General features: G+C 45.2%; 1 protein-coding gene and 3 non-coding genes across 4 annotated transcripts; all 4 read left to right on the forward strand.

The window, feature by feature from the left end:
• Positions 1-525: 525 nt before the first annotated feature.
• On the forward strand, positions 526-11,870 carry DDX39B (DExD-box helicase 39B). The gene is made up of 11 exons (XM_058554794.1): positions 526-614; positions 1,931-2,269; positions 3,079-3,206; positions 3,498-3,590; positions 6,094-6,277; positions 7,668-7,786; positions 9,801-9,932; positions 10,684-10,793; positions 10,887-11,031; positions 11,164-11,311; positions 11,650-11,870. Exons 2-11 carry the CDS (start codon positions 2,059-2,061, stop codon positions 11,664-11,666), a joined length of 1,287 nt encoding a protein of 428 aa, XP_058410777.1. The 5' UTR covers positions 526-614; positions 1,931-2,058; the 3' UTR covers positions 11,667-11,870.
• Positions 1,389-1,466, forward strand: LOC131414285 (small nucleolar RNA SNORD83). Its single transcript, XR_009222175.1, has one exon. It is a non-coding gene; the product is annotated as a small nucleolar RNA SNORD83 (small nucleolar RNA).
• LOC131414287 (small nucleolar RNA SNORD83) lies at positions 3,274-3,338 on the forward strand. The gene has a single exon (XR_009222177.1). It is a non-coding gene; the product is annotated as a small nucleolar RNA SNORD83 (small nucleolar RNA).
• On the forward strand, positions 6,329-6,405 carry LOC131414286 (small nucleolar RNA SNORD83). Its single transcript, XR_009222176.1, has one exon. It is a non-coding gene; the product is annotated as a small nucleolar RNA SNORD83 (small nucleolar RNA).
• Positions 11,871-18,436: the final 6,566 nt, after the last annotated feature.

Here is an 18,436-nt window from a genome sequence, read left to right on the forward strand (position 1 = left end):
CCCCTGGGGCATCAGCTACATCGGCTAACATTATTTTGGCAAATGCCGCCCACTGTCCCCACGGCTGGGGAAAGGGTAAGGGCACGACCCCCCAAGCACGGCTCATTTCTTCTCAGCTAGGGCCGGGGAGGTTCCATAGCTCCAGGGCTGACGCCCCCAGGTCACCTTGACTACTGGATCAAGGACCCCGTGGGAACTCGCAGCCCCCTCGCCACCCTTATTTCTTCTGCGTCCACGGAGGGATGGCCAGAGATAAGACCTGCGTGGCAAGACCCTAAACGAAGAGGTGAGGGGCGTGGAGAAGGATAAGACAAGAAGAAGAAGATAACAGTGTGAGGGGATGCTAGTTTCCTTTATGCCTTTTGTTACTGGCAATAGCGGAGAAGTTAAAAGTGGCTTTTGAAAAAAATTTCAGACAGGCATTTTCTAAAGGCAACCCCGGAGCGCGCGGGAACTAGAGAACCGCAGAAGGTCCTTAGTCCGGTCCCTCGCGCCTGCGCGCTGGCCGCCGAGAAGGCGGGAGGCCAGAGTATAGGGAAGCCGGGAACCGGAAGTGAAGGCAGATTCCCTCTTTCGTTACTCTTGCTGCCGCCATACACGCTCGTCTTGCTCAGGTAAACTTTGGTCTTCAGTACCATCCGCCTCCATCTGCGTTTCTCTGTGGCCGTCGTGTCTCATGGGCTCCTGATACCCCTTGCACAGGCTATTGCCTGGTCACTGGAGCCTAGTTGGGTCATTATTTCCATCGCTTGCATCCCTTTGGGGAGCAAAGAGCTTCTGGGGGAGGTAGGGAAGCTGGCGGAGGGGGGGGGCAATCCAAGATGGTGGCCCCGGCGCCATTGTGTTTCCTTTGCTCCCGGCTTCTCCGGTGAGTACCTGGTTTACCAGAGGTCCCAGCGACGCTGAGAGGCGGCGCGGGCTGTCCTCGGGTCCTTGGCATTTGCAGAGGGCGGGGCTCTACTCATCTTCCCTCGTATCTCTGGGTTCTTGCTCGGCCCGCGGTTGGAATAGGAGGAGCCACCTTCTGGGCCTAGTTGGACCTTTTTTATCTCGACTTGCCCGCCTTTATTTGGAGCACTTTCCAAATGGTTTACGAGTGGTGTCGTTGTGTGTTTTTCGGAAAGGTGTCTCACCTGAGAAGTAACGCAACGGTGATGTGAGACCACTTAGTAAAGGTTCTGTTAAAGCCGGAGCGAGGATACTTCTTTTTCTCTTACTATATTGCTTGCCTTACTCATTGTACGAAGGAGAGATGAATACTTTTTTCCGACCGAGGCATTTCTCTTACCACCCCCCCCCCCCGCGATTAAATTACACGGCGCTTCCTTAAGCACCAGAAGGAGATACTGAGGAGTGGGAGGCTGGAGAGCTGTGGGAGGTGGATGGCAGCCACATGATGTTTTCATTTTGAGAAGTGAGCGCTTTGCGCGATGATGACCTTAATCTATCACCCTTGACTGATGGCTGCTGTATTAGGGGTTGGCATTTTGAGATTATAGGGAAGCACAAGGTTTTCGAGGATTTTTCAGGAGTTGTTTTCGTCTTGTCATCTCCATTCTCCACTCCCGTAAGTCATTAGTCGCATTCTGCTTTTCATTAAGTATTTTTCTTTTTCTCAATATTGTTAATTTACAGATCAGGAATTTATAAGCAGGTGTTCCCCTTTCAGCTTTCTGGTTTCTGCTATTCTGATCCTAATCTTGTTGGGAACCTGTGTCCTAACCACCTCCCCTGGAACCACTTTTCTCATTCCTTGGATGACCTTTGCTTTTATGTTTTGTGTTTCTTTGTTACTTTTTTTTCTCGGCTAAGGTTTCATAGATTCGGTGGAATGTTTCAAGTTTAAGTGGGAAGAGTGTGGGGATGGAAAAGAGGTGGTTGAAGGCTCTGCTCATGACTGATAAGTCTTCCATCTGTTTTTTTTTCCTAGCTCTTCTGTCAGAAACTATTGTTTCTTTTCCTCTACTGCTCCTCAAGCCCCACTCTCCTCCCTTGTTTTCGCTTATTCTGCGTCAGCCCATCCAGAGACCCTCCCCTTCTCTCCCTGCCGGCCTAGTTATGGCAGAGAATGATGTGGACAATGAGCTCTTGGACTATGAAGACGATGAGGTAGAGACAGCAGCTGGGGGAGACGGGGCTGAGGCCCCTGCCAAGAAGGATGTCAAGGGCTCCTATGTCTCCATCCACAGCTCTGGCTTTCGTGACTTCCTGCTCAAGCCAGAGCTGCTCCGGGCCATTGTTGACTGTGGCTTTGAGCATCCATCAGAAGGTAAATTTTCTGTTGAGCATAGAGTACTCATTAGGTTCTTTAAGGATACAAGAAACAGATGAGTTCATGGTTCCTTAGGTGATACAGATTTAAATTTAGGATGGACCAGGAAATAAGGAAGGATTCTCCTATTTTAGCAGTAGAAGAGGTATATGGAGGTCGATTTTTCATTCATGATAGCATGAAAGTGCTGGTGATTCAAAGCAACTTAGAGGTCTGCCGTTCATTCTTGTAACTGGCTTTTCTCCTTATTTGCTTGTTTTTAATTTTGTCACTTTGACTTCTAATTTTAAATTTCCAGAGCGGGGCTAATTGGACCTTTAGTGCCCCTCTTGAGCCAGGCCAACTCTGATCTCTGGAAACCTTTATGGCTGGTCTAAAGATGGCTGGCTTCTGCGTCAGGTACGAAGTCCTTCATTTTGTCCAAGGTTGCAACGTTACATGACCCATCGCATGGCAACCTAAGTAGGAGAAATGGCCTGTGGCAGGCACTCAGCTGTCATGATTGTTATAGCTTAAGGAAAATAAGGACAGAGCCAAGAGCACCAAAGGTGAGCTGTTGGTAGGTGCAAGAGGGTTTGTTAACAGGACGGGGGAGCCTGGGGCTGGAAGAGGCTAAAGCTAGAAGGAACTAGGAGGGTCTGATTTTGGGATGAATTTGCTTGAGGGAGCAGAGAGGTAGAAACGGTCTGGAAGTTTACAGAAACCACTTAAGAATTGAGTGGTGAGAAATGGGTTTGACGTGGTGAAAAGGGTTGTGGAATATCGGGAGACTGAAGTGTAATTTATCTTTTTTTTCCTACTTCTAGTCCAGCATGAGTGCATCCCTCAGGCCATTCTGGGAATGGATGTACTATGCCAGGCCAAGTCAGGCATGGGAAAGACGGCAGTGTTTGTGCTGGCCACACTGCAACAGCTGGAACCAGTTACTGGGCAGGTAAACTTGGAGAGTGCTGGGGAAGGCATTTTGGTTAGAAATTTTCAGGAAGAGTGTTTTTGTCTCAGTTACGTGATGTGCTGTATGAGTGCTTGGTGCTAAGATGACCTCTATCACCGTTGACTGATAGCCATGTGGAACATTCTGTAATAATCACGGGGTTAACGATTTAGATTTCAGAATTGAAGTCATTTATGATCTGCCGTTTATGGTGTGCTTTTGTGACAATCACTACCCGAGAGGGGATAGTGAAGGGATATACTGTATGTCTCCATTTCCTTCCCCCCCAAGGTGTCTGTGCTGGTGATGTGTCACACTCGGGAGTTGGCTTTTCAGATCAGCAAGGAATATGAGCGGTTCTCTAAATACATGCCCAACGTCAAGGTAAGCCATGATAGAGACCTGGGACAGTGAGGGTGTGGGGAGTTGGAGGCATCAGAGACTTGTAGATCAGCAGTCTTCATGTCCCACAGATGTTAAGTACCTACACATGAACTTCAGTTACGTGTAATAGTGAGTTCCCGCAACCTTTGGTGTACAAGAGATTTACATTCCAGGGCTCATTTGGATATGCTCTATAGTTTCAGAGGTGCTTGCTATATTTTAATTTTGGAGAGACTTTAGTTTGCCTTGGTTTTTAACACATTCTGTAAATATGCCTCTGTAGCAGGAAACTGCTTGATTGGGCTATGGAGGGGTTTTACCACAGGACCACCCTTGTGCCTACTACTTTTTTTTACTGACTTTGAATCATTTCACTGTGCTTTGGTTGACAGTTTGAAAATTTTGGGGTGTGTGGCAAGAGAAGGCTGGAAGCTCTGAAACATCTCTAGCGTGGTGTGAGTTTTGAGGTTTCTTTAAAATGCCAGAAAATTGGAAGATGTCTTGGGGCCACAACAGAGTTGGCTTGACTTGTTTTCCAGTTTATAACCTTGATATTTATGGTGTGGTTCCCAGATCAGTAGTTTCAGCATCATTTGGGAGCCTGTTGGAAATGCAGATTATATGGGTCCCACCCCAGACCTACTAGTATGAATATGCATTCTCGCAAGATCCCCAGGTAATTGGAGTTTGAGAGGCAGTGATGTATATACTTTCCTATTCTCCTGGCTAGGATGGGGTGAAGAACAGTACTTTTGTTCAGATTGTTATAATTTTCCCCTCTCTTTATCATTATTTTATATTTTAAAGGGGACTAGGAATGTTTGAGTCATAGCCCTAAACTAAAAATAATTTCTTAAAACCTGAAGTAGTAGTAGTAGTAGCTGTGCATGGTAAAAATGCTTCAGTAATCTGGAAGGCCTCGTAATGAAAAGATTTGTTCCTCCCGCCTCTAATTCCACTTCACAGAAGGGAATGGCTTTTAACCTTTTTAGTTCTAATGGTTCTGTGAAACCAGTTTCTCAATTCATTAACTTATAGGCATTTTTGACTTCTTTTCATGAAAGATTATTTAGCTTGTTTATGCTATTGTTTCTCACACTATTTGAAAATGGTTAATTTTAATTGTTTAAATATGATCTGAATGCCACATATATATGTATGTGTCTTTGTTATGTATACCTCTGTTTTTAAATTGTCAGTGTCAGCAGCATTTATTTTCTGTCCTTTCACGGACCAGTCTTGTCTGGGTTAATTCTAATAGTTGAAAACCAGGAAACAGTTCCATTGTTACAACTGTGGAAATGGGCATTGTTGAGCTCAGTAGTGAGCTAGGATTGCAATTCCTCCTGTATAAGTCCAACTCATTACCCTTGTGCCACTCATAAGAGAATGTTCTTGGTGTCAAGATCAAACACAGATTGTCGTGACATGTTCTTATTAGTCTTACTTTTGTTCAAAATTATGCTACGGTGACTTGTTGAAGAGGCTGGGCTAGTTCAACAGAATGTCCTACCTCTGGATTTGTGTGGTTACTCCCTTACGGTGTTTTTTAACTTATTCTTTCTTCCCAGTGTTTCCTGTAAACTGAAATTTATATTTGAAAGCTTAACTGATTCAAATTAAACATTTTTGGCAAGAATTCTTCATAGGTGATGCTGTGTACCTCCTGTTAGTGGCAAACCTGGTTGTCCCACAGTTAGTGATTTTAGGTTTACGATAGAATAGGGGTCATGACAGTCTGATACCTTGATTAATCTTTACCCCCCTTGAAACTAGAAAGCAGTTTCTGGTGTTGTTTGGTACTGTACTTAGGCCGGATCCTCAACAACCATTTCCTTAATGGTTTTAACACAGAGGAATACTTTCAGCGTGAATCAGTAATTTCATAGGGTTTATGCAAAGGAGTTTAAAAATCTGGGTTCAGTTAGGAAAACTTGATGTTCCATGAACTTTTTGTGGTACTTGACACTCTGCTGATTTCTTGCTGTCCGCATTCTTAAAAGGAAGCCAGACCTTAGAGTCACAGGAAGGAAGACTGTTAGATTGAGTCAGAAGAACTAAATGCTAGTCCTGACTGCCCTGATTAGCCACATAACTTTGAGCAAGTCACTTTTGTTTCTTAGCTTCAGTGTTTGGGGGACGTAATAAGAATTTGAGGTTAGGTGACCTCTAATGTTTCTTTTTTTTTTTATTTTGCTGAGGAAGATTTGCCCTGAGCTGCCATCTTTTGCCACTCTTCCTCTATTTTGTATGTGGGCCACTGCCACAGCATGGCCACTGACAAGTGGTGTAGGTCCCTGCCTGGGAACTGAACCCAGGCCGTCAAAGTGGAGTGTGCTGAACTTAACCACTAGGCCACTGAGGCTGACCCCCTGATGCTCCTTTTAGCTCTGAAACGTTCTAAGAATTGTTTTAGATCAAACCGAGAGGGTCAGAAACTGTGGGGAGATTGGAATCTTTCCTTCCTTGTGAGACACTCTTTCTTTTCTTCCTTGGTTGGCAGGTCGCAGTGTTTTTTGGTGGTCTGTCTATCAAGAAGGATGAAGAGGTGCTGAAGAAGAACTGCCCACATATCGTCGTGGGGACCCCTGGCCGCATCCTAGCCCTGGCTCGAAATAAGAGCCTCAACCTCAAACACATTAAACACTTTATCTTGGATGAATGTGATAAGATGCTTGAACAGCTCGGTGAGTGGCAGTGCTGGGCCTGTGCTAGTGATCTGGGAGTTGCCCTTTGGAGCCAAATGATGTTTGTTTGATACAGAAGCACTTCAGTGCCAGGACGACTCTTAATCTATCACCCATGACTGATGGCTCTGGCTTCCCTGGATGGTCTTTGTTAATGCTTTTTAAGCAGGCTTGGTGATCAGGGAGAAGGATGTCTTGTTCTTTCTTCCTGTGATAGATGTTTCTTTATCTTTGAGTGGAGGGACTTTGTTCATCTTGGGCATCAGTCACACCACCACCCTTTCCTTTTTAGATTCCCATACTGGGTGTCATAGGGGAGATCTTAAATTGAAGGAGGGGACAGTCTGCCCCTCTGGCATCCTCAGCATAACAGATTATCAGAATTTATAGCTGAATAAATGGCTAGACTTAAGTTCTACAATAAGTGTGGAGAATGTTTGTGGGGGTTTGTGTGGCGTGGTATTCTAGTGTGCTAAGTGGGGTTAAGAAAAGAAAATTTTCTGTAAGAACTCAAATTTGGGGGCTGACCTGGTGGCTTAGTGGTTAAGTTTGTGTGCTCTGCTTGGGTGGGCTGGGGTTCACCGGTTCAGATCCTAGGCATGGACCTACGTACCACTCATCCAACCATGCTGTGGTGGTGTCCTATATACAAAATAGAGGAAGATTGGCACAGATGTTAGCTCAGGGGCAATCTTCCTCAAGCAAAATGGGAAGATTGGCAACAGACGTTAGCTCAGGGCCAATCTTCCTCATCAAAAAAAAAAAAAAAAACCCTCAGATTTGGTGAGTGAGAATGTAGGGATGGGCATAGCCCCAGGGACAAGTCATTCCACATGGTCTTTGGCTATTCTAGATGGTGAGCTGTAAGGTGGGCTCCAGGTAGAGATGTCATATTTGCCTGATTGGATAGGAAAGTGTGATCCAGACGAAACATGGAATGAACTCTTAACAGCTGGAAGGTAGTAGGTGAGAAATATTTGTAAACAGCTGGAGCTTGAGGAGAGAGGAGTAGGGAGAAAGGTCTTGTAAAACATTTTTCAAAGGTCTTACCTTGTGAGTCCTGCAGTGGGCTTTATCCCCATTTTGTAGTTGGGAGCTTTGGGGTTTTGTCATTGTATGTCTTACCTGGTTAAAACACACAGAGTTGGCATCTGACCCCAAATGTTTATTCCAAATTAATTGCTCTTTCCATTGTGTTACTACTATGGATGAGATTTTATGGTGTCGGAGAAAATAGAGTAGAGAGAGACAGACCTGAGCAAATCTTTTCCTGAAATGACTCTCTTGCTTACCCATTTCCAGCAGTCTTCACCTCATTGAATCCTATCTCTGGTTTTTGTTTATGACATAGGCTTCTTTTCTCCTATAAATTTTTTCCTTTATCTTGTAGACATGCGTCGGGATGTCCAGGAAATTTTTCGCATGACCCCCCATGAGAAGCAGGTCATGATGTTCAGTGCTACCTTGAGCAAAGAGATCCGTCCAGTCTGCCGCAAGTTCATGCAAGACGTAAATACCCTTATACCTTCTCTCCCTCCACTCCCCGTCCGCTGCCTCCCCCACTTCCGCGCCCTCTTCCTCCAGACTCCCTTGTCCTTCAAGTACCAAGAAGGGGGCATGTGCCCATCTGGGAGTGATGACTCCTTGAAGAAACACACAGAGGCAGAGACAGCTAGTGTTAGGGTCTGCGCGGGCGCCAGGGAAACTCCGGAAGACTTGATCGGGTTAACGTGAGAGCGGGTAGTGTTCGACTTTTTTTTTTTCAATCATAGCATTTTTGAACCTCTTCTCCCTTTTTGGGGGAGGGCAGGCTTTTCTGCCCTACCACCCACCCATTGTCTCCTACACACCCCCTACAGCCACGCATCCTCAAGGTGGCATCGAGCATTCAACTGGAGCCTTCTGCTCCCCAAAACTCAACCTCCCGGTGGCAGGAGAGCAAGAGAGGGACAGACAGATGGCAGGGCATGTCCGAAAGAAGAGCAAACAACACAAACGAATCCGCTCCCTCCCCACCTCCAGGGGTGGGGGCCTTTGGCACCTCAATCCCCAATCCCCTGCACCTTCCCATCCATACCTCCTTGCACCCATCTGGAACCTCGGTTGATGTGAGCCGGCGGCAGAGAAGCACCATGGCGCGGCGGGGGAAATGTGGACGGCACCCAGCGGTGGATGGCGGCAGCGGAGGCTGCGCGGAAACCTGCCCAGGAAGCTGAGGACCAAACCAGCCTCTTTTTCTGTTCCTGGTTTTTTTCCTGAACCCAAGGCGTGCTGTGCTCCCCATTTCCCCCCATATGTGTTGGGGGGAGGGGTGTCCTGAATGGGGTGGTAGATTTTTTTCTTTTTTTAAATCTTTTTGTAATACTCAGAGGAGAGGGATATGGGAAAGGTAAAGCGATGAGCTCCACTTGGATGAAGCCAGGTGGGTGTTAGGGTTTGGGGCTAGGTGGGGCCCGTTGTATGAGCAGTGGAGTGTGTCCCTTCCCTCCTTGCTCTGTTCCTTCCTGTGGGATGATAACTCTTTATCTGTACTGGAGTTAGATTTGAAGGCAGCCATGGACTTCTCTTTGGAAAGCCTGCCTTTGCTAGCCTGCCTTTTGGGATTGGGTTTCTGGTTTTCTCCCGTGACACACATACATCCTTTCCCCAAATCTTGACCCTGGGTCTTCACGTTAACTGTGTGCCCCAAATTAGTGAAGAGTGCTAGGAGAATTGGGCTCTGGAGTTGAGTCTTGTGTCAATTTCTCTTTTTCATGCTACCTTCCTCCCCTTCAAGGGTTATGGTTGTTTTTTTCTTTTTTTAAGATGAATGCATGTCTGCTGCTCTGAATTTGTTAGCACTACTTATTGATACTGTCCATGTAACACTATAGTTGGTTTGACTCTTAGTTCAGAGACCAATCTCATCTAAAACTATTCCCTTGTGGTCTGAGGGCAGGTTGTTACTCACTTTGAGTAGTTTTTGCTTGTCCTTTCATGACATTTTGGTCATGTCCACTGCAGCGTTGTGATCTTAAAGACATCCACCCTTTTGATGTGTGTATGATTCTCCTAGTTGAGAGAGTACTCAAGTAGAGCAGTCCTTGTCCTCTCTCCAATATTCTTATCACCAGCTCTGATAGTTTTCTCATCATTTCCCAGGAATTTGGATCATGTTTTCTCTTTGAGAATCATCTCCCACTGTTTTCTTCCTCCACCACCTCCATTTGAGGTGATGGCATCTTGCCATTGGGTGGTTTCACTCACTGCTCCTTTTCCTCTCTGAAAAGTTCCCTTCCCTTGACAGTTTTCAATTGGGCAGTCTTAAAACTCAACTGATAGAAAGGAAATTATGTCTAATGTGGAAGAGATCACATTAACGTGGCTATTTTTGGGGGTGGGGTGTGGTTTTCAGTCTTCTCTTTTCTCCCCATCTCCCCCCATGGGGTGTATTGGAGATCAACTTCCTCCACCCCCCCCAGGTTTAACCCCCCCACTCTGCCCTCCTCCCGTTCCCCACCCCCTTCCTCCCCCTCCCCCCCAGCCAATGGAGATCTTCGTGGATGATGAGACGAAGCTGACGCTGCACGGGTTGCAGCAGTACTACGTGAAACTGAAGGACAACGAGAAGAACCGGAAGCTCTTTGACCTTTTGGATGTCCTTGAGTTCAACCAGGTCAGTTGTTAGCGTCCAGTAGGGAGATGAGCACGTCTCCATCTGTAGCAGAAGCCTATATTAAGTACCCTTTTATTGAGGAAACCACATATGTGATTTGAGAGAATGGTGGAGAGATGCTCTTAAATGAGAATATAAATGTCTTTGGGGGCTGAGCGTGAGCAAGGTGGGAACTACTTTTCTGTTCCATGGCTGGCACAGACACGTCCTCAGTAAATAAAAACTTCAGTAAGTAAACCTCAAAATATAAAACCCTTGAAGACTTTAAATAAGTTTGTAAAAGTCTCGAAATATTTTGAGCCTGTTAGGTTCTTAAATTTGTTTGTTCTGTTTCTCACTGAGGAGAAGTGTTCCATCACTATACTTGTGTGGTTTATTTGCACTAAAAACTATTTTCTAGAAGTGGGGTAGGTTGCTTATGTTTGTTTTGATGAGCAGGAATATTGGTCATTGTCTTTGTAGACCTCAGTTCTAATTTTTATCACGTTTTTATGAGGTAGCCTCATCCTTATCTCCTAACATGTCTGGTAGTTTCAGTTACTGTTATCTGCACTTTCTCTGTGACATGTCTGCTTAGGAAAAATCAGCTGAGAGAGGGAGGCCAAATGATATTAAGAACAGAAGAGCAAATATGTGATGGGGACTAAGGAATTCCTTTAGAAGAGTGTAACTGAAAACTCCTCTCTCGAACGTAATCTCTCTCACACACACCCATGAACCCACATCCCCCTTCTCACTCACACACACACAGGTGGTGATTTTTGTGAAGTCTGTGCAGCGTTGCATTGCCCTGGCCCAGCTCCTGGTGGAGCAGAACTTCCCAGCCATTGCCATCCACCGTGGGATGCCCCAGGAGGAGAGGTGAGTTGGGGAAGATGTGTTGTGTCCTTGGGAGGAAAGATGCCACTGAGAGAAGGGACTCTCAACATTTTTCTAATTTCCTTTCTCATAAAGGCTTTCTCGGTATCAGCAGTTTAAAGATTTTCAACGACGAATTCTTGTGGCGACCAATCTGTTTGGCCGAGGCATGGACATCGAGAGGGTGAACATTGCCTTTAACTACGACATGCCTGAGGATTCCGACACCTACCTGCATCGGGTAAGCCCCACACTCAGTGTCCTCCCCCACTTGCTTATTTTCTGTATCTTTTCATGCCTTACATCTTCATCCCTCTTTTTGGGTGTCTTCCCTATTTAGAGTCTTGTAGTTCTATCGTCTGTTTCCTTCCAGGTGGCCAGAGCAGGCCGGTTTGGCACCAAGGGCTTGGCCATCACATTTGTGTCAGATGAGAATGATGCCAAGATCCTCAATGATGTGCAGGATCGCTTTGAGGTCAATATTAGTGAGCTGCCTGATGAGATAGACATCTCCTCCTACAGTGAGTATTGATGTCATGAAACTGGCTCCCCAACTCTTTAGATTCCCTTTGTTGTTCAGTGTGTTTGTCTTAAATCCTATTATGTACATAAAGCCTCTGCTGCATAATGGGCACTTGACAACTTCTTGACCCCCTGGCCTTGGTGCCCTGTTGGGATGTTTAGTTGACCTCAACGGGGGTCCCTTTCTTGTCAGGTTGTTTATTTTTCCCCTCTCTGAAGTCATTCCTCTGAACCCACACACCACACAGACATCCACATGTATGGTGGTGTGTGTTTCTGCCAACCTTGCTTTTTCTTTTCCATGTCTTATTCTAACTGTGCCATGTTTTCTCTTCAGTTGAACAGACGCGGTAGAGGACTTACCCACCCATTCTGGAATGTGACAGCTGTCCCTCTTTAGGTGACGACACCAGGCCTGGGGGTGAAGGAGACACTACTGCCACCTACCCCTGACAACCTACAACCCCCACCCCATGGCTTCCCTCTTTTGCATCACCACCACTCCTAAACCCCCATTTCCTGATTTGTCAGAACTTTTTTTAACAAAACTAAAAAACACATGCGTCTGTGGTGTCTGTAAGCGCTCCGTGCCTTTATTGGTTTTGGGGTGAGGTTATTTTAGGGCATGATCCAGGGTATATTCCTGGAAGGACTGTGTGCCCTGCTGTGGGGCAGAGGTCAACGGGAGGGGTCAAAGTGGGGGATGCGACTACAAAGACTGCAGAGGCCCTGGCTCCCCACTACTTTCCAATTTCTGGCCCTTTGTGGAGCTGTCTTCCGTTTTTCTTAGTGGCCTGGGAGAGGCTGGGATGTTTCTGATGGAAGGGCTCAGGGGTGCTGGTGCGCAGTATTTCCAGTGCTGGAGGGTGAAGTGGGAACTTGTGAAAATCTTAGGGGTCTCCTTTGTGGCTCTCTCCGTGTCTCTTCATCTGTTTTCTTCAGCTTCTGGATCTTGACCGCCTTGGGAAGCCCAGGCCCCTTCTTGCCCTTCCATTAGGGCCTGGTACAGCTCCAGCTGCTGCTCTAGCAACTCCTCAGGGCCAGCTCAACTGTGGGGTGGGCTGGGGACCCTGGGTGAGGGGGGCATTGGGGAGGGGGGGGTCAGCCAGGGCAGGGGGCTGAGGCTCGCTGGAAGTCCAGAATTATGCTTCTGTTTATCAACTCCATTTAAGGTCATCTGTACTGCGCAGCTAAGGTAGCTTCCTGTCTTGGGTATAGGCCTCTGGAGGGCAATTTGAGATCACTGGCCGAGGGGCATCACTGGCCACCTTGTATGAGGATGTGGGGTCATGGGAAGGAGAGGACTGGCTCTCTCTATCCCTTAAGAAATAACTAACTCTTAGATGAGGGGAAATTCCTGTTCAAGTACTTAATGGACTGTGCAGGGAGGGAGGAGTGTAGGAAGAGGGAGCCCTGGGGTCTGGAGTGGGGTGGGGCTGGGGATGGTGCTGGGGAGCTGAGAACTGGAACTAGGAAATAGGCTCCAGGGGTAGGGGTCCTGGTATCTGCAGACTGGTGCAGGATGAGATTGAGAGGATCTCCCTGCAATACAAATCCCCCCTTACGTCCTCCACTCCCACCCTTGGTGCGACTTACCCTCATTTTTTTATTGCCTGTGGAGCTGGTCTGCTCTTTCGTGCTTGCTTTGGGGCTCTGGAAGCAACACTTCCAGGAGCCTTGGGGTGCCAGGAGCCAGGAAGGCAGAAGGGGACAGGGAGGCCCGTGGTGGGTGAGGCAGGGAGCTGTCTGAGCCGCCCAACAGCCACCAGGGACTGGCTCCCTCTGGGCCTTGGTCTCACTTCAGTGCCTGATCCTGACCATGCCCTGCTCTGCTGACTCCACGTCCCTCCCAACTGTGCCCCAGACAGAGTCCAGGAACTTGTCCTGTTACTGATGTGAAAATGTTCCTGCCCGTTTAGGCAGAACTTGCATTAGAACACTGGTGCCCAGTGTACCACGTGTCTTGTGTCTGTTTTTCTTAGCACTATGTCTTTCCTCACTTATTCCTCTCAATTCTGCAAGGTAGGAATGACTGTTGGTTTGCAGATGAGGAAACTGGCTCAGAGGATTTCATTCAGCAAGTATCTGTTGAGGCCTCCTCTGGGCCAGATGTGCCCAAAGCTCCACAGCTGGCTGGTGGAAAATCCTGAAAGATTCAGGCCCAAGTCTACCTGACTTGAAAGTTCATATCCATTGACCTGACTCAAGTATTGATTTCCCCTTTACTTCCCTTGTTTCTTCCTTTTTTTTTTTGGTGAGAAAGATCAGCCCTGAGCTAACATACATGCCGACCCTCCTCCGTTCTTTTTTTGCTGAGGAAGATTGGCCCTGGGCTAAAATCCGTGCCCATCTTCCTGCACTTTATATGGGACGCTGCCACAGCGTGGCCTGACAAAGCAGTGCATTGGTGCACGCTCGGCATCTGAACCCGGGCTGCCAGCAGTGGGGTGTGTGCACTTAACTGCTACACCACAGGGCCAGCCCCCCCCCCCCTTGTTTCTTCTTGTTGGCCCAGGATGACTTTTTTTTTCACGTCCCTGTTGTGCACTGCAAGGTTTGCCTTTACTGGTAGGTCTGGGTAGTATTGTATCACTTGTACCCTTGGATCCTGAGAGAGCATGACACAGGTACAGGTTTCAAGCTTTGTTGAACTAGTGAGCTCTCCGTTGAAATCTGCACTAGAACAAAAGCCCTGTCCACACACTGTGTGTGATCCTTGTGTATACATGTGCTTCCTGCAGTGTGTTCTGCAATGTTCTGTTGTGGCTGGAGGGCATAGCCACACCCCTGTGGGCAGAGGTGGCTCAGAAAGGGGTGGATGGTCCCAGTTTTGATCATCTGGGGAAAGGTAGGTCTTCAGACAAAAACATGCCTCAGAAGGAAAGACTGCCAGGGAGTGGACAGCTGCTAACCAGCTCGCTATCTTTGGGACATCATGCTGAATTCAGAGGGAAAATGGCCTCTGCCGTGGTGTAGGTGTCCAGGAACCAAGGAGGGAGATCTTCCTAGAGGGCAGTGGTTCTTGAACTTCGGGGCTGAAGCACCTTTAGATGAGGCCAAGGATGTTCCTCATTAACTGACGTGTTCCTACTCTTCTGTGGAAAAAGAACTAAGGACCCATGTAAGATTTTTGGGGAGAGAAGCTTTCTCTCACGTCTGTTAGTGATAGAGTTATGCATGATTCATATTTGAACTGCAATGTATGCATAGCTTAAAGTCTTAATTACTGGAACATAAGAGTTGTTAAACTACTTATGTAGGGCCGGCCCCGTGGCTTAGCGGTTAAGTGCACGCGCTTTGCTACTGGCGGCCCAGGTTCGGATCCCGGGCGCACACCGACACACCGCTTCTCCAGCCATGCTGAGGCCGCATCCCACATACAGCAACTAGAAGGATGTGCAACTATGACATACAACTGTCTACTGGGGCTATGGGGAAAAAAAGGAGGAGGATTGGCAATAGATGTTAGCTCAGAGCCAGTCTTCCTCAGCAAAAAGAGGAGGATTAGCATGGATGTTAGCTCAGAGCTGATCTTCCTCACACAAAAAAAAGAAAACTACTTATGTAAGCTATGCTTGTTAAAGATAAGTGAAACTATCCAGTATAGGGTTAAATAACCCACAAGCAACTAACATTGAAGCTAAACCCCATTTATAAGATTATCAGCTATTAAGAAAATAAAACAGATGAAACTTCTGTAAGACAGTCTAAACGATGCACGAATAACAAAGTATCCGTCCTGTAAAGTAGATTCAATCACCTGAGTTTTAACTTTAGGTTATGAACGCCAAAATGGACTAATCTATAATTCACAGTAGGTAGTTCTAAGCCCTAAATTAAAATAGAGTCTGTGGATTTTGACTTTGTTCATCTGTGAGAACTAAAGAAAGGGCTGGTATTGGGATAAATTCAAATCTATTGGATGAGCTGTGGATCTCACAATTACGGAAATGAAGGAATGAAGATAATTATAGGTAAATACCTAGTTTTATGTTACTATGTATATTTATTTTTGTTATTCCTGAGTGTCTGTCTTTTTTTTCCCTTTATATTAAAAGGCTTTACTTATGTCTTATAGAGTCTTAATCAAATGAGAGTTCTGGCCTTGTCTCTGCAGGAGGGCCTGTCTTCAGCCAGGGACAAGCAGAGGATTATGGGAAACATCATCCACAACATCAAGGGTTTGCAGAGCTCCCTGAGGCTAGTGCACTGATGGCACCTTCAACATTGCATTCTACTAGTGGATTGGCAGGACTAGGGTGACTGACATGAATCATTGTACCCTTCATGTGAAACTGTTGTGGAGATGGGGGCTTAGGAATATTGAAGTCCACCCGTTAGATTAATGTGAGAGAGTACTAAGTGTCAAAGACCCTCCTGGGCACTTTTTGTTTCTGTCACAGGTGACCTTCATGGTAACCTTTCAAGAGAACTTTCTCATTTCACTTGTTTTTGCACGTGGATGTTCAGTTGCAGCACCATTTGTTGAGAAGACTATTGTTTCTCCATTGTATGGCCTTTGCTTCCTTGTTGAAAATCAGTTAGCTATATTTATGTGGGTCTATTTCTGGGTTCTGTATTCTATTCCATTTATCTACTTGTCTATTATTTCACCTATACCACACTGTCTTGATTACTGTAGCTTTGTAGTAAGTCTTGAAGTCAGGTTGTGTCACTTCTCTGACTTTGTTCTCCTATGGTGTGCTGGCTACTCTGGCCCTTTTGCCTCTCCATATAAACTTTAGAATCAGTTTGTCAATATCCTTGCTGGGATATTGACAATATCACCTGTCGGTATCCTAAATAACTTGCTGAGATTTTGATTGGGATTGTGTTGCATCTATAGATCCAGTTGGGAAGAACTGACATCTTGACAATATTGAATTTTCTCATCCATGAACATGGAATATTTCTCCATTTATTTAGTTCTTTATTTCTTTCATCAGAGTTTTGTAATTTTGTTCATTTAGATCTTGTACATATTTTGTTAGATTTATACCTAAGTATTTAATTTTTTGCGTGCTAATAGAAATGGTATTGTGTTTTTTATTTCAACTTCCACTTGTTCATTGCTGGTATATGGGAAAGTGATTGGCTTTTGTATATTAACCTTGTATCCAGCAACCTTGCTGTAATTGCTTGTTGGTTGTTATTCCAGGAGTTTTTTTGTTGTTGATTCTTTTGATTTTTTATGTAGACAATCATGTCATCTGCCAACGAAGAAAGGTTTCTTTCTTCCTTCTCACTCTGTATACCTTTTATTTCCTCTTTTTTAAATTTCTGTCTTATTGCATTAGCTAGGACTTCCAGTATGATGTTGAAAAGGAGTGGTGAGAGGGGACATCCTTGCCTTGTTCCTGATCTCAGCGGGAAAGCTTCTAGTTTCTCACCACCAAGTATGATGTTAGCTGTGGGTTTTTTGTAGATGTTCTTTATCAAGTTGAGAAAGTTCCCCCTCTATGCCTAGTTTGCTAAGAGATTTTATCATGAATGGGTGTTGGATTTTGTCAAATACTTTTCTGGCATCTATTGATATGGTCATGTGATTTTTTCCTTTTTAGCTTGTTGATGCAATACATTACACTCATTGATTTTCAAGTGTTGAACTAGCCTTGTATACCTGAGATAAATCCCACTTGGTTGTGGTATGTAGTTCTTTTTATACATTGTGGATTAATTTTGCTAATATTTTGTTGAGGATTTTTGCATTTATGTTCATGAGAGATATTGGTCTGTACTTTTCTTTCTTGTAATGTCTTTGTCGGGTTTTGGTATTAGGGTAATGTTGGCCTCATAGAATGAGTTAGGAAGTTTTCCCTCTGCATCTATCTTCTGGAAGAGATTGTAGAGAACTGGTATAATTTCTTCCCTAAATGTTTGGTAGAATTCACCAGTTAACCTATCTGGGCCTGGTGCTTTCTGTTTTGGAATGTTATTAATTATTGATTCAACTTCTTGTATAGATATATGTCTATTTGGATTGTCTATTTCATTCTGCTTTTTAAAAATATTTTTTGAATAATTTTAGTTTGCAGAAGAGTTGTAAAGCTAGAACACAGAGTTCCCATATAGACTTCACCCAGCTTCCCTTAACATCTAACAAAACCACGTTAAGACTAAGAAACTAAAAAATTAACATTGGTACAATACTATTGTTAAACTATAGACTTTATTTGGGTTTCACTAGTTTTTCTGCTAATGTGCTTTTTCTGTTCCAGGATCCAATCCAGGTACCTTAATATACATTAAATTATTGTGTCTCCTTAGTCTCCTCTGATCTGTTGAGTTTCTTAGTCTTTACCTGTTTTCATGACCTTGAAAATTTTGAAGAGTATTGGACAGATAATTTGTAGAATGTCACTCAGTTTGGGTTTGTCTGATGTTTTCTCATGATTAGATTGGGGTTACGGGTTTGGGGGAAGAAAACCATAGAAGTGAAGTGTCCTTCTCATCACATGTCAGGGGGTGCATGATGTCAACATGACCTTTATCACTGATTAAATTATGTCTGCCAAGTTTGAGTGATTTTTCCCTCTCCGTATTCTATTCTTTAAAAGCCGGTCACCAAGTCCAGCCTGCTTTCAAGGGAAGGGAAAGTAAGCTCCACTTCCTGGTAGGGGGATTCTCTTGCATCTATGTACATGAGGACATAACTTGGAATTCTTGCCCATTTAAAAAATTTTCAGTCATTTAGATATTTCAGTATGAACTTGATGTTTATTTTATCTTTGGGGTTATAATCCAATACTCTTGTTATTATTCAGCTCAAATTGTTCCAGCTTTGTTCATAGGGAGCTCTTTCAGGTTGGCTCCTGTGTCCCTTTGATATGTGCCATTTTGGGGGAGGTGCACTTCCTTTCTGGCATTACAAGATGTTCCAGGCTCTTCTTGTGTTGTTTTTGTCTCAGCTCTAGAATCAGCTATTTACCTAAGGATCCCTGGTTCTTTTTACTGGAGAATGATATTTAGAGACCAAGACCTGGGCACTGGGTGCTCATTTCACTTTCTAAAGAGGACACAGAGGTTCAAGAGCTGCCCAAGCTCACACAGGCAAATAGGTGGCTCCCACTTCAGCTCCACATTAGAGTTTTTCAGTGCAGACTTTGGGACCCAACACACCCTGG

The sequence above is a fragment of the Diceros bicornis genome, chromosome 14 (genome assembly GCF_020826845.1).
Source record: "Diceros bicornis minor isolate mBicDic1 chromosome 14, mDicBic1.mat.cur, whole genome shotgun sequence".
Classification (NCBI taxonomy): domain Eukaryota; kingdom Metazoa; phylum Chordata; class Mammalia; order Perissodactyla; family Rhinocerotidae; genus Diceros; species Diceros bicornis.

Bases quoted from the DNA above. Each gene is read 5' to 3' on its own strand.
- DDX39B (XM_058554794.1), top strand. From the start codon at position 2,059: ATGGCAGAGAATGATGTGGACAATGAGCTCTTGGACTATGAAGACGAT. The intron at 9,933-10,683 runs GTCAGTTGTTAG...ACACACACACAG, and splicing joins ATGTCCTTGAGTTCAACCAG to GTGGTGATTTTTGTGAAGTC. The intron at 11,032-11,163 runs GTAAGCCCCACA...GTTTCCTTCCAG, and splicing joins CCGACACCTACCTGCATCGG to GTGGCCAGAGCAGGCCGGTT.